The sequence below is a fragment of the Oenanthe melanoleuca genome, chromosome 3 (genome assembly GCF_029582105.1).
Source record: "Oenanthe melanoleuca isolate GR-GAL-2019-014 chromosome 3, OMel1.0, whole genome shotgun sequence".
Lineage (NCBI taxonomy): Eukaryota > Metazoa > Chordata > Aves > Passeriformes > Muscicapidae > Oenanthe > Oenanthe melanoleuca.
In genome coordinates, this window is record NC_079336.1 from 83,455,031 (window position 1) to 83,471,634 (window position 16,604).

The 16,604-nt window shown below is 37.1% G+C and overlaps 1 protein-coding gene across 1 annotated transcript in view; it reads right to left on the reverse strand.

Moving 5' to 3' along the window:
- PRKCE (protein kinase C epsilon) overlaps window positions 1–16,604 on the reverse strand; it is a 279,185-nt gene that overhangs the window by 78,856 nt on the left and 183,725 nt on the right. Inside the window, exon 10 of the mRNA XM_056487832.1 lies at window positions 16,401–16,574. Coding sequence (XP_056343807.1) covers window positions 16,401–16,574 — 174 coding nt within the window. The remainder of the gene's footprint in view (window positions 1–16,400; window positions 16,575–16,604) is intronic.

Here is a 16,604-nt window from a genome sequence, read left to right on the forward strand (position 1 = left end):
CTTGTCAGCAGAGTATCTCTGCAAGTTTCTTCTAAGAAAATCAGATCCTAATTATTGCTTGCATGACCTTATGCCATGGTTGGACTGCATAATGTTTTTCCTGCCACATAAGCATGTCTATAAGAAGCCCAAACAAGTTCAGAAAGAGTTGTATAACATTTTTTGCATTTTTAGGGACTATAATTAAAGCGATAAGATTATGGCAGAGATCCTAGAACAGATTAAGCACAGAATTCTATGATGAATGAAAGTTTGGGTCATTAAAAGTGCAAACCTAGATTTTTTTCTCTTTAAACCACACTCAGTTCAACATGTACAACAAAATTTTGCTCTTAACAAGCCCCTTTAACAGGGATCAGCAAGATACTGAGGCATACATTAGGTAAAAAAAAAAAAAAAAAAAAAAAAATGGACTAAAAAAAAGGAAAAGAGAAAAAATTTAGCAAGCTTGACTCAAAATGCATGTGGAATCTAGATTTAAAGTAATTATGTGGAAAGACATAGATCTAAGAAATTTACAGGAATCCTTGGGGGAAAAAACTTCCTAAGGAACTCCTTACAGAGAAAACTTTGATGTACACAAAGTTCACTGATCCACACTGAATTCATGTGAATCAGTAGTTTCAAAGATCTTGTAGGTTGTCTGAAGATAGAACTTAATATTTGCCTTAAAATACTGAGTGCTGGAAATAAGAAGCTAAAAGACTCTGGTTTGAAAGCTGGAAGAAAGCTGAAGTCACCCAGCCTCCAGCATGTAAATGTTGGTTTCCAGCAAAAGCAAAGGAGCCTTTCTGCTGAAGTGAACTGCTCACAGTTAGAATATATTCTCCATATTTCTCTTCACACAGATAATTTCTCTCTGTGTTAAAAATCTGCTGGTGTTGTAACATGGAAAAGTAACCCCATGGGCACCTGCAGTGACTCCCAGCAGGTATCACCCCCATGCATCATCAGTCATAAGCCTTCAACACTGAGCCATCTTCTCCCCAGTGCCAAAGAGATTCAGTGAGGTTTTCTGCAGTCCAAAGCACTTTTATATGGGATTTGAACTATTTCTGCAGTATTTGGTTAAACAGAAACATTTTTAAAAATTCTTATATTAGTACATATAATGAATTTAAATAGGAACCACTTTTAAAACCATGGCAGCAGATCTAGCTTTCATCTGAAATGTGAATGCAGTTTTCATTGCAAAGATATATATGTGAAAATTCAAATCAGCTTAAGAAGAAAAGTCAAGCTTTTGGGGAAATAAAAAAAAAAAATAGAAAGGCAAGCTTCTTTAAGCAGTTCCTAATTTTAAAATTATAGCAGACATATTAAAGAAACGTTTATGGAAATAACTAATATGTATATACATGAGGCTGGATGAACACTGAACTACTAGGTCAGAAATATATTTTAGAAAAAGTGTATGTGCTTTGAGTGTGCAAATACACAAATATATTTTGCTGCACATGTTTTATACACATGGTTTGGCCAGAAAAATAGTGACAGATCAGCCTGCTTCTGTGTCCTGGAACAAGCTGCCCTGAATCCTCTCTTCTGATTTAGAGCAGGAAGCAGAACCCATTTCAAAAAGTTGTCAAGAGTGTGTACAAATACAACCTCATGATACCTAGTCAAAATAGCCATGGCAAACTCTCCTGTGTGTGCCTTTCAAATAACTTTGTCTATTCCACTTTGCTGTGTTACCCATTTCATGCCCTGAACTACTGCAGCAGTAAGGCACCAAGTAAGCGTGGCCAGCAGGTTGAGACTTGTATCTGTCTGACTGAGCCAGGTCTTGCTCAAACACAGGATGTCAAGACTGCAGATTTGAAACCAGCAGCCATGCACTTGGCAGTGATGCAAAGCAGAGCAGTGGTCAGAGAGCAGGGCTGATCCTGCCTAGAGAACTCACAGCCTGTGAGAAGACAGTGACAGGCAGCCACAGGGGATATCTCAGTTCAGGGAAAATCGCCCGAAGAAAGGAGAAGACACAAGGATGAGCAAGTTCCCAAGAGATTGATGTGTCTGAGTACATTATTCTGCAAATGCTCTGCAATCTCTAGCTGTCCTTCAAATTAAACACTGCATTTGATACATAGAAATCTACTGGCCATTTTTTCCCTGTCCTTTAAATATGCATGTTCAGATATTTTACATTCCATTTGGGATCAACCATTATAAACTCTCTGCTGCATACTGCCTAATCCACATAATCTAATCCTGTGCAGAAGTGAAACAATTACTTCCAAAGACAGACATGGAAAATGACAGCATACCACCTTAAGACTCTAATCAATTTATGTGCAACAGCTACTACTGAGGCTTCATTGACTACAAACACTAGACCAACAAAAAAAACCAAAAAAAATCCACAAAAAACCAGAAACAAAACAGCAACTGCATATGCTGCTCACATAATTGCAGTGCCAAAAGCTGAATTTCTAACAGATGACAAAATGACACATCTCATCTGCAACACATACTTCTTTCTGGACAAAGCAAAAAAATAAGGCTAATGTTTCTGACCCTTCTGAAGTCAGGGGGAATATAACCATTATCTTCAAAAGGATCAAAACTGACCCACAAATCTTGTTTTCCATTCTCATGAGCAACTTAATAGCAATCATGAGAATAAAGAATTTAGGATCACTTCTAAGGTGATTACAGCCACAAAACACCACTGTGAAAAACCTGCAGTTCAAATTTTCCTTTTACTCTTTTAAGAAGAAAATCCATTGCTGTCTGGATAGGCTACATGGGATTTCTCAGCTGGCTTGCTGTCCCAGCAGTGCACAGCCACTGAGCAAAGTGACAGCCTCTTCCACTCTTGCTGCCTCACAGGCACCAGTATCAGGCAGGTTCATTGAGAGTTCCTCAATGACACACAGATTATTTTTTGCTACTTCTGTTTTCAGCTCTAGCAGGAAACCAACTCAACTCATCCACTCAAGGGCTTACTGGAATCAGATACAATGGACAGACTGGACAGACCCAGCAAAGGGAAGCAGATGGCAAGATATCCTCATCCTCCAGCAGCAGCCCAGGATCAGAGCAGTGTGCACATATCAATTACACTGCACTGTTAATTGGAGTAAAAACAGCCTGGAGTAAAAAGGGTTTCATTTCTGTACAAACAGATTCAAATTTTTTTCTTTCCATTTTCCACCTCTCAACAGTTAAATTTACTTTTTTTCAGCTTCATTGAATTAAAGGTTGCCACTACTAAAATGTACAAGCAAAAGGTGATTTCCCCATGCCACGCAGCTTGGGCCATATCCTGACAAAAGTTTTCAATGACTTACACCTGCCTGTCGGATACAGACTGAGTACATTTTCAGTATTCTTTCCATTCTAAACATTCTCATCAGGTGACACATTGCATCAGTAAAATGTTGTAGGACACTCTTAAAATCTATACAGTGCATCACACAGTATCCTGCTTTCATCTTCATGAGCCTAATCAAAAGCAAAATTAATTCCATGAGTTCTGGATCAAACCACAACTCCAGCTTCAAATTCTGTAGCACAAACTCATTGTTCCATGCAAATAAGAATAATTTAAGGAATGTGAACTTTGTTTTTAATACTTGGCCTTAAAGACAAAGTTCTCAGCACCCTTTTCTCAATTATGAAGAACATATAAATTTTGCATCTTTGCAAACATGCAAAAATAATTGCAAGTTTTGATAAGCAGTAAGCAAAAATTAAGAATATCTATAGACTCAGTTTTGGTTCTTACCTGTCAAAAATCCCATGTGTAGAACAATAGCAAGTTTTAAAGCAGGTTTAATGGCCCTTCATACTAAGAAAATAAGCAGAAATGGCTGGTGCCTTGGTAAGACTGCAAGCATCAGCTATGAAAATTTCAGTGGCATTCACAAACAGCGGAGTGATGGCACTCCATAATATCCCAGAAGAGACGAGAATTTCCTATAAGGATTTTTTTTCACCACCTATGCAAAATTAAGGCAAAATGCCTTTCCTTAAATAATGCATGAGTAATTAATTCTCTTTGGATAATAGAAACAGGATTGCAATAAAAAAATTTATAAGACCACCTGTAACAGGTTTTGGTGAATTTCTAAAAAATCCCTAGTAGTATCTAAGATTGCTGACACATACTCTCTTTTATCCTTTCTGGTGGACAAATTTATTTAAATTTGAGGTTTTATAAAAAAAAAAAACAAACAACCTCTAAACAACCTCCTGCTCGCAGTCATCAGTACCAAGAAAACAATAACTAGTGAACTATGTTTTTATAAAACCATAAAATCAACAAATGGGCTGGGAAGGACCTTACAGATTAGCTAGTTCTGATCCCTGTGCCATGAACAGGGACACCTCCCACAAGAGCAGGTTGCTCAATTAAAACAAATTATGTCAAAGGCTCACATAATTATTTTAAAAATAAATAACAACCCCCCCATGCAGTAACTTCCAATGTATTTATCTTGCTTTTATTGCAGTTGTGGGGTTATGTGAAGGCAAAGAGAGGGCAAAGTCTTTGTCTTTCTTAGTTCAGGATCAAAACCCACACAGAGGCCAGAAGAACTGAACTTACAGACTCACTCTGCAAGCCAGTAAAGCAGAATGATGCAACCAGTGTCTGATAACTGACCAGATTTAAAAAGAAATCTCATGTTTTAGCAGAACAAGAACACCAGTGGGACACATTTTTCCTTATATGATTACAAAATGTTCAACTCATAGTTTATATTTGCCCCACTGGTTTTACGTTGCATTTCTACAACAGTTCCTGGACTAAAACATGTCCAGGGAATATAACATGCTGTAACCAAGGCCCAGGGTAATATTTCATTCTAAGAAAAACTATATTAATCATTAAAAAATGTTTTCTGGAATCAGGAACAAAAGAGAAGTGGGAACAATTTGCACTAACTTAGCCTTTGTGATTCAGTAAATATACCAGCAGTGATCTGAACATTCCCATTCAGTACTTTGTGGTTGTGCTAACCCAGCATTTCAAAGCAAACTTCAGTTCCACTGACACAATTTCCCATGTCTTCAGTTCCATAGGGGAGAGAAAGACTTTTTGAAAATTTCACCTACTTTCAACTCGAGGCTTTATGAGATTCCTTTGAAGTTTCTAACCTAAGGTTTCTAGGGGACAAGGATTTACACAATTCAAAGGAGAACTTTAAGGAATGCTCACAAATTACTACTTTTTAAATTAAAATATATCTATTCTTACAGGGAAAAAGAAGGAAAAGCAAAAATAATTATAAACCTCTTTTTTTTTTTCTCTACAGATTATCACATTTTTAACCTTTTAAGCATTCTACTTCAATCCAATAATTTTATTTGTACTCTGCTTATCTTCCTGAGACTATCAGTAACTTGACAAAGGCAGTAACTTGCAAGCAAAACTTATGGGTAGGACCAAAAAATTATATAATTCTTCATTGCATCATGATAAGATCTGGCAACCTCTTTTTCCCCCCAGAGTTTAGATTTCTTTATTCAAATATAACAGAATAAATTCAGCTTGCCAAGACATTATGTTCTCTGGACTATTACTTGAATAATTTAATTTAGCATTTGTTTCAAGAACATTTTTAAAAAGAACCCATAAACTCATGTCCTCTAACCTCTTCAAGCAGTAGCTTCCGCATTTCCTCAAAGAATGTAAACAACTTTAAAAACAACACACCACTAATGGATAAAACATTACTTTTCTCTGTACAAGGCCAGTAAATAGACCCCCTTTCTGTCACTGCTATTTACAGAAGGATGGTAACTGTGCAATCAGATAATGGTTAATGAATTTTAATGAAGTCTGCATTGGCTATCAAATCGTGAACTTGGTGATGCTTAGGTTCTGGGCAGCTGCCTGTGGCTTCTTAGACCCAAATCAACAGCCTAAATCCAGTTAAAAAGCAGAGTGAAACAATACTCAGATATTGGGTTACACATGTGGCTGAGATTACATGTTAGCCTAAGGGATATTTGAACCACTTCAAGTGTTTTATATAATAATACCACATTGAAGAGCACTGCAGAAAGCAGTTAATCTCCTTGGGCATATCACCCAGCAACAATTCTTTCCTAACTTTTCCCACAGATTCATGGCAAATTTCCAAAAGTTCAGAGGTTTGGTGAGTTTAAGCCTCTTTAAATTCAGATTCCTATCTAAAACTCCCTCATTTCTGATCCAGAAATCTCATTAGATATGATCTTCCCCTTTCTCATTATGCCAGAAAAGCTTTGCAAGCTTCCTTTGCTATTGCTGTTGCAATACAGCAATTGCCATTAAAGGACTTGTTCTTGAATCCTGCAATCATGAGAACATGTGGCACAAGACTGAATGGGTGAGACTTCAGGAACATGACCAATCAACTTCTCACATCTCAATGCAACCAAAAAGGACTTGCCAGGAGCTAATTGCACCACAGAGCTTGACAGAATTTTAAAGTCCTGAAGACAGACCCTCTTCCTGGCCAAATATTATTTTACTTTTTCTCTTTGATTGTCTAAAAATACAATAAGAGAGATTTCTTACAAGCCCCAAATAACCTAATTAACTTCTCTTTTAAAATTTTTTCCCTACTGTAAGGGTCCATAAATATTATATTCATCAATATATATGTTATATTCATCAATATATCCAACACACCTGTCTTCCCTTCTAAAAGTTGTCTGTACTCCATCATTTCTTTAAGAAATGCTCAGATAAATGTATTAAAATTTAGAATTTATTAGAATTTAGTTTAAAAAAAGCTTTATTTCATTTGGATTTGATGATCCTTGTGGGTCCAACTCGGCATATTCTGTGATACCGTGATTTCTACTTCAGAAATTCAACAAACACTGCAGACTGAAAATCTGAAAGAGGATGGCATCACTCTTTGGCATGCTTCTTAATTAAGTCTAATGCATTATGCATGATGCCCTTTTGGCTCTGGCATGGCATTGCCAGCTGTGGTTCACTGCTTACGTTCCTGATGGGAAAGCACAAGATAGTGTAACACTTCTCTCTTTCTTTCAGTACCTTTCCTCTCAGCAATGGAAAAAGCAACTTGAGAAGTGTTCTATCAAATTTACTATGTACTGTTTACCTGCATTACAACATCCAATACTTTTTCTATGTAATGTATGGGTAGCAAAACATTATGGACGTGCATATTGAAATACCTGCAGGGAATCCTGAGTTTCCTCAACCTGACAAACCTCACTCAGTATTTTAGTTGGTATTTCCAAGTGCGCAGACACATTATTTCACTACTCTAGAAGATCATGAAAATACAGTGCAGCTATCTTAGTTTTGAGATTTTGTAATGGCATAGACAATACTTTCAGAAATATCACTTAAAATAAAAAGTGTAAATATTTATACAGCATCATAGGGCTGTCTGTTTGCAGATGTGGTATCGAGAGGATTTCTCCACTCCATGTGGGTGAACAAAATGCAACATTCACCAACAGTTGTGTTTCCAAGCAGCTTGTCACTTTTAACACCTACTAAAAAAGACATTATGTGCAAAGTGCCATCTGATTAGATGCAGAGCTGCCATCTTTGGCTCAGGAAATGCCCAAGTCATCTATCTCATGATATTGGGATAGTGTTCTGGAAAAATGTCACAATATGCTTTACATTCTTGCTGGACATCTGCTTTGGCAGTGTCAGAGGCTGGGCCAGACATGCTGCTGGTTGCTCTGCTCATGTGTCTTCACATGAGAACAGAACTTCATGAGAACAGATCTTGGTTTTGTCTTTTCTTTGGCCCTTTATGTAAAACAGTTCTCAAAAGGGGATGAAAGGAATCTAGCAAGAGGTTTAAAATTCACATTTCAAGCGAAAAATACACGAGCACACAGAATTAATGAAAATCTATAAATACATGCAAAATCCCTAGTCTACATATAACCTTCCCTATTCAACATGTTTTCAGAACCCTTCCTTAAAATGAAGGTCTTTATGAACATCCATTGATCTGTGTAAACCCCCACATACTACCTTATTTTCTTCTTAAAACATGAGTTACCTGAGCAAGGCTTTTTCAGTACCTATTAAAAGTCATTATTCATACACCTCTCTTCACTGTCTGGATTTCTGCAGTTCTGTAAATGCAACAGTGACCTTTAAATGCATTAATTGTATCTGCTTCATTTTCCATATTTTCCTGTTTCCAGAACTTGATTAAGTTTTGGCAAAGCATATGCTTCACACAGCTGAAAACCCTGGCAATTCACAAGTATAAATTAATCAGACAACAGGAAACACTGTCCAAAATTCTGCTATCATTTAAGCCATCTTAAATCCTCTGAAATTAGCAAAGCAGAACAGAAGAAAATAGTGTATTTTATTTTCAGGGCACAGTTTTTTCTACAACTCAGGAAGCAGTTTTAAGTAGCAGAATTCTGTGTGATTTTAATATTAGGTTTCTGAAAACAGGCAAGAGAAAATAAGTACCAACACAGATTTTACAAGAAACTACTCACCAGTAGGAATATTCCAAGTTAGTTATTTTGTGTGATTCTGTGAAGCTTCTTGGAAAAACTTATTTATAGAAGCTTATGAAATGGATCCTGTTCATCCTTCTATAGGCTGAATGGAAAGTTAAATACCTAAAAGGACAATTTTCCTTCCTGTGAACTTGGCAAGGTGCCCATACTCTGTAAGAAAGAGTTGGGTCTTTCCTGGCTGTGTTAAGGACAAAATGGGGTGATCTCTCTAGGTCACAACTTAGATTATGGAAATATGCAGAATTACTACTAGCTGGTACTATCCTTTATACTATCAAAGTAGTTTGTATTTTAACCTTCAGAATGCATTCCACAAACACTCTTTGCATTGCTATGAATGATGAATTAATAAGCACAGCCAAGACTTGGAAGGAATCTTTATCATTCAAGTTTCCTTAGTTCTGAACTTTTTCTGACTGATCAGTTTTCTAGAAGAGAACAGGAAGCCTTAGTGGTGAGATACATTTTACCTGTAGATATTGTATAAATTTGTGTTTACTGTTTCTCACTGTTAGTGGAAGCTGTATATACCCTTCACACAGTATTTCAGCCTTGGTGAAGAGACTGTGCACTCACAGGCCCACAGGTGACACACCACTCACTCTCCTCCAGAGAGACACTTCTCTTGAAGGCTGAGCTGACCTTATAGATAACCTTTATCATTACTTTATGGAGATAGAACCCTGTGCTGAAAACTTCTCAGCTTACAGAATGGCCTGGGGCTCCACTTACGTGGAGGTTTCCTACACCCAAGCATGAGACTGTGGACATCACTACTTTTACACAGCCCACAGTAACTAGGCAAGAATAAACCCTGCACCAAAAGGTCTTTCTAAAACTACTCACCCACAAGTGAGATAAAATGGCATGAACATTGAAAATAGAATCTGATGGTGTGGTTTTGAGAAGAGGAGATAAGCAGACTTTAAGCTATACCCTACCCAGGTTTGGCCCATCTGTGGTGTATGGAGCAGAAGACATGTTATGCCAAAACTCTTTCTGTAGATGCTAAAAAAAACAATGAAAAATTTACTAAAGTTGCAAACTCATATGTTTTGTATACTCCACTTCATTCCCATGGTGAAATTCTCTTGTGTACCATTATAATTTACTAAGCTTACTGTTGCTACAAAAAAAAAAAAAGTTATATTAAAGTGCCCTAATGAATTCCAAAGAGAATCATTTCCTGCATTTAGAAAAGAAGCTGCAGAAGAATCAAATTTTATATGCAGTTTCCTTTTTCCTGGCTCTTCCTTTGGGGTGTGTAAGTTGTTTACTTGTAAGAGCAACACCTAACAAACACAGTATAAAACCTTGCCCCACAATCTCTTGTGTGTCACGGGCTTTCTTTAAACAGCATTTAAAACAGTCAACTGGCATAAATAGGCAGCCCAACAGCTACCCGTGTGAGTATTACATTTTCACTTATTTTAAATACAGGATTTATTGTTGCAAATTTATTTTAAACCTGAGCCCATTAAATGCAATTTGTGAATAGTGTTTTACAGTCATAAAATACAAGTAAAAGCACAAAAGGTGCTTGGACAAGAGACCAGTGGGTCATGTACTCAGGTCTCTTTTGTCCAAAGGAGGGAACCCACAACAGTTGAGAGGATGGTCTCAGGATGCTGGTGCAGAGGAAGGACAGAGAGAAGATCACAGCACATGTCTGCAGAGTGACAGATCCTGTTACAAACCAGTCAGGCACATTCCTTCCAAGCAATGCTGCCACAAGTGACATTACCCTTACCCTTCCCACTCTCCCAAAACAAAACTGAACTGAAAGCCACAATACAGCTTTAACACACTGCACTTCATTTAAAGCAGCAATATTAAATTATCTTGCTGGATGAGGAACAGTACTGTGTTTTCACAAGAGCTGTAAAAAGAATGCCAGATCAGGAACCAACTAGAATGATGTTAACACAGCCATGGCACAAGATTATACAGAGATTCCATGGACCCAGTAAGTGAGGGGACTACTCCAGCTTGGAAGTCTGCTACCCCTTCACCCTGTTTGGATGACAGTATTCCTGTCTCCTCTAATCTCTGCTAAAAGATAGTGTACAAGACAGACAGACTTGCCAGGGAACTTACTGGCAAAGCATCTGGGTAGAAATCTGAAAATTTCTCCCCTCAAACATGCCTCAACTGGAGAAACACACTTTTCCCAAGATCAGAACAGTTAAATATGTAATTCCAGCTACTCTGTCCAAGAGATATGAAAACAGCACCTTAAAGGCCCTTAGCTCTACCTGTTATCCCAAAAACCTCCTGTCTGCACATGATCAGAGCAGGATTAAAACCCTGACATTGACTTTTACACTTGGCTGCACTGAGATGTCATTAACACAGTAAACTACTGACACACTTAACTCTAAAACTCTAACATGCAGGCATGAGGACCAAGGTTAAAAAAAAAAAAAAAAAAAAAAAAAAAAAAGTCAGCACGAACTCCAGCTTGCCCTCACCTATTTGATGCCGGCTGCTGCAGTGAATTCTGGCCACTGTTCCCGGGACTGTCAGGCCTCAGCAAAGCAATCCATGGAGCTGCAGCTGCAGCACTCACTTGGATACACGCACACTAGGAACAAGCCCTAGCTTTGAGAGGGTGTGAAAGAGTCCTGTTCAGTTTGGGTGCTACATCACAAAAGAAAAACCCTTCCTGTCTGAAAGAGGAGCATTTAGACTCCTCTGATTGATGCTGGAGGAGTAATTTCTCCTGTGGGCTCTTGATGAGCCTGGCTGCACTGCTAGCCTGACTTGAAGTTTAACACTAAAGGGACTAATGTGAACAATGAATCTTCAGTGAGCTAACCAGGCTTTAATAATCCTTCAAGAGCAGCTAGCAATAACTGAGCTGCATAATAGCAAGTTTCCCAAAATGGGGTCATCATGCTGGAAACAGGGGCTTGTGTGTGTGAGAGAGACAATGATTACAGTATTTAATCATCAGCTTCACTATTCCAACTATTCTTGACCATAGTGTCACTTTTAGACAATGCAGTGATCGTGGTCAGTGTATTCACACTGACTTGCAGTCAGCAGGAAAGCCAAATTTAACATATACACTATATGAATTTCTGAAAAACCTTATCCTGCCAAAATCCTGTATATTTACATAACTTCTTAACTGTATGATATATTAAACAGATACTATTCTAACTTCCAGTGATTCAGGGAATACTCTGAAGAAAAAGTCAAAATCAGTATATTTTAAGTTCTTATGATATGAACTTCCTGTATAAACCAGTATTTGGGAATTCAAAACCACCTACTATTGTACATATTCTGTTTATGTGCATATATAGCAACACAGGTAAATAAAATACTTAAAGTAGGTTTGAATATAAATGTGTATAAAAGTTTATAAAAAAGATAATAGAAACAGTATAAAAAACATCACCCAATGCTGACCTGCAATTTTATTCTACCTTTTTGTGACAGTTAACACGTGTCTTTTAGAAATCTTTGTATTAAAATATTTTGGCATTAAAATAACTAAAAATACAGGAGTTTAATTTAGGCTTTTGTCTCACGTGTACAAATCCACTGAAGCAGGGATAATAATGAACAGAATTGGGCCTTGAAAAGTTCTAATTTGACACTAATCAGCAATAAAAGGCAATGCAAACTTGTGTTAAACTGATTATACCCATATAGCAATATCTGTATAATGGCTTTAGCTGCTTAGCAACAAAAGTACAAGAATACAGATAAAATGGATTATAAGCTCTGATTAGTCCCAGATGAATGCAACAGTGGCAAGTCAGCTAGGTTAATTTGCACTGTATATCATAAATGACACTCCTCTGAGCTGTAATGGCAGAAGACTTTTTTTTTTGTACAAATACACATAAAAAAATTAAGACTTTATTTAACCTTACCAGTGACAGTTTTGGTCACATACTACAGGGACTCTTCCTTGCAAATCCTTTTTGGAAATACTTAAATACAAGCCATATTGGAAGGAAGATTAATTACTCTTGGTTTTTAGAGAGGTCTGATGCAAAAAGAGGTTCAGGGATTTTTCAGAGTAACAACAGGACATCATGACAGCTGAAGTGGAATAAAACATCCTGAATTAGAGCTTTATAAACACCAGACTTGTAGCATTACTCAGGTGCAGTGCACACAGCAGAAAGGAGTATCACCTGAATGACAGAGCTCACAATCTAGCACAAAGCAGCAGTGAGGCACTGGGCAGCATGGAACAGCCAAGGGATCAACACAGCCACACCAGGGTCACTACAGCCCCTTCTTGATGTCCTCCTGCCACCTCCCATGGCTCATCTCCCCCTCACCACACCAGAACACAGCAAAGAAGTGAATGGCCTTGCAGGTCAGCCCTAGATAGATACACTGATTTTAACATTGTAAGGAAGAGTAATGTTTTATGGGTAGCATAAGTCTATCTACCTGGAGTAATTGACTTTCTCTAACCTTTATTTAACTACTTGTTTCCTGTAAGAGAAATAGCTGTAATGTTGACTAAGGGTCCTTTACAAGTTCTGCAACTCTGTAATTCAACAGCAATATTTTTGTGCACTAAAAATACTCTCTACTACGTCTGTTGAACATAGTGTTATGAAAAGAGAAGGTGAGCACTACCTTCAAATTTATCTGATTTTATGAAGTTGGATAAAAAAAACAAATGGCAGATATTAAAAGCAGCACCTCTCCAGTCTTCTAATTTTGTACTGAATTATCATAATAATGCTTTCAACTGCCTTAAATAATTTAAACCTCATTTTATTTCTTAAGTATTTATTAGGATAATTCATTATAAATTATAGGGTGTGCACATACATGTGCATGCATCTCATAGGGTAGAGGTCTAGAAAATTTTAAGCACTTATGAAGAAAGTTGACAGGGGTGTAGGAGGAATTAAGCGAAGCTACTTATATTTTCTAGACCTTTCCATAAAAAGCACTTTAATTCTCACAGCTCAGAAACATCCAACTGAATGAAGACAAGGATATCTTCAGAGAAAACATGTCTACAAACACTTAAATCCACTTGTCAGCCACCTGACAGAAGCATTATCAATAAAGCTTCATGTAGATACAGTTCCATGGTTGATCCCTGAAGTGGGATATGAGCTTAGAGGCAAGAGGACACTGAAGAGGGAAACTGGGCAGTACCAGATTAATTAATTCACTGTCAGGTAAGATACTCCTTACTGAAAAATCAAGGGACCAACACATAGGAAAAGAGAAGACATGAGGAAAAGTGGAAACAAAATTAAACCCTGAAAAATGCCCTATATTTTCTCAACACCTTTATCGAGAAAACAATACCTACACAATGAAGTCCTGAATAAATCAAAGATGATGATCAGCAAAGGTGAGTTATTACAAAAATGCTGTACCCTGTATACTAGACCTTGGACAGGTTTGACCATGCCCTAGCAAAACAAGAAGGGAAATGCTGCCATAGTATGAGCGTTGAAAAATAACATCCAAGGGTGACACAATTTTACAAGATATGTGCACTAAAAGAATTAAGCTCCTTCCACATAAAAACCCAGAGCAGATGAGGTCCTTCCTGTAGATTTTACCTTCCTTCTGATGTGTAGGACTGGGCTGAGGAGCTCATTCCTCGAACTATGGCAGAAAAAACACCTTGTATCAGCTTTGCATGCTTTATCCCAAGCTTTGGAACTCTCTCAACTTCAAGATCACTGAAGATGATGTCAAAACTATTCCTGAAGTACAATAGTCTAATACAAATTTTTTAATAGATCTAAAATGTGGATGAGGGCAGGGGATAGTGGAGGCTCATTTTTTGATGGGCTTAAAGCAAATTGGTTTGATTGAAGTTTGCTTTTGTATTAAACAGGAACATGAGAAGTACCAGTCCCAAGAATATTTCTTTGAAGTAAGGAAGCTAGATGGAATTGTTAAAAGAAATTAGATATATAGAGCTAAAACCACACTAGTGGTTTTATGTATGTGGTATGCTGTCACTAGGCATTATTTGGCACAATTTCTGAATTCCAAAGTAATTTAAAATATTATCTCTTACTTGTCATGATAATTATAGATTCGTTTAGTAAGTGACACTAATGAAAAGTCTGCTTCATATAAAAAATAAATAATACTGAAACTTACTGTAAAAAGCATATTAGGCAACTTTTCTGCAGTGTCTTCAGCTGATTACTGAAGGAAAACACTGCAGCATATAAAGTCAAACTTCTACATCTGCATTTTTGTGGAAGAGGAACAAAGCAAGTAATCTCATTACATAAAGACAACCTCTGAGTGCTTTGACAATGACTACTGAGTCAATCTTCTCATTAAGTCAGGGTGTATATGACATATATGCTCTACTTGAGAGGTAAAATTTAATTCCAGCACAATCACTTCAGGGAGCAGTTCTGCAAAGTGCAGCCGCCATGCCAGGGCACACAATAGCAGCATCAGTAACTATATACTACTGTGAAACACACTTAAAACCCATTGTACTACAGCCTTTGTCTCTATGAAGCTATTTTAACCACAGAATACATTTGTTCAAGCAAGTTTCTCTACCTGTTTTTCTACTGAACCTGAGAAAATCACCCAGTGACTAATTTATTTGGTACATTTTCGTTTGTTACCATTCGTAAGTAATGTGTACTTTCAGCAGGCATACTGCTTTTGCTTTTTCATGTATTTTGGTATTTGGTATTCTTTTAAAAAGAATTCTTTGTAAATTTTTCATAGGACATGCTCAAGAAAACCCTTCAATTGTTCAGCTATGGATTTTTCAATTTGATTAGGTATCACTAGGTGTAGTTTTGTTTGTTTGATGAGAGACACTAGTCTATGACTTGCAACTATAAACAACTTCAGTTTGAGTTCCTCTGAACTCAAGAAAAGCCACAAACTAGTTTCTCTCTGTTAAGAGATTTGGGAAGAGAGTATATTTGATGAATGGCTTTGGAGAGCAGGGGGGAAGGCAGAAAGCATGGTACAAAAGTGCAGACCAAAAATACAAAATGAAAGGAAACTTCAGGAAATCAGAGGAGTAGCAGAAGAATCTTCTGTCATAATTTACTTAATGTATAACTGATCTTTACCAATGTTCTGACATATGATTCACATCAGGCTGCTGATACATTTATTTACTCCAAGTGTGCACTCAGTCCTAAAGGTCCCTCTCGGTTCCCAGAGTTTCTACCTCACCCCAGTACAATCTTTTAATCACTTCTTTCATCTGAAATGACATGCTTAATTCTAGTTATAAATTTTAAAATAATATGCTAAAACATTTTAAGAGCATGTTCAGACATATAATAAAAGTCTGAATGTGAAACAGCCTCCACATACTTATGTGGGCACTGTTCTGGGCCACTGCTTTGTGTGAACCTCAAAGCCCATAAAATGCTAGCACATTTTTACTATTTTAAGAACTGTATAACCCCATTAATTGCTTGCTGTTTCCACATTTAAACCACTATAATCTTGATCCTATTAACCATTTTCCTATGGCTTTCCCACTGCACTATTTATCTTTGCTGACAACTTTGCTAGAAGATCTTTTAGTCAGACCTTTTCTGCAATTCTACACACAATTATTGCACACTGGATGTTTGTACTTAATTCAACAAATGATACATCCTATCAATGTACCAAAGAAACAGAAAATGGCACCTCAGTAGGTGCCAAGCCTCCTCAGTAGGAGCCATTTTTGTGTATTTATGCATGTGAGTTTTTAAAACTTTTTAACTCATTTACTGCCATCTCCTGGTACTTACAAGGTAATAGTAGTTATGCTTTTTAGCAGCAGCCAGTACTCCCTTACAACACCACTGAAATGCCAAAAACTTACCAGAAATATTTTTGAAATATTGCTGCACTTTTTATGTTTTTTCTTTCAGTCTGGAAATAGTCAATGTTATTCCTTGGGCAGAAGCTGGTAAAAGACTCATGTAGCTTACCTTTGTCTGGAAGCAGCAGTAAAGTTGTGTTAAATATGGATGTTTCCGTGCTAAGGCCAGAATTCTCTTTTCTGTCATTGTACAGTCTACATCATCATCTTGGAGTATGACATCTTTCTTCAAGACTTTCACTGCGTATACTTCATCTTTTCCCTTTAGCTCAGCTAACATTACCTAAACCAAAGAAAAATTCTTTTCATGTAT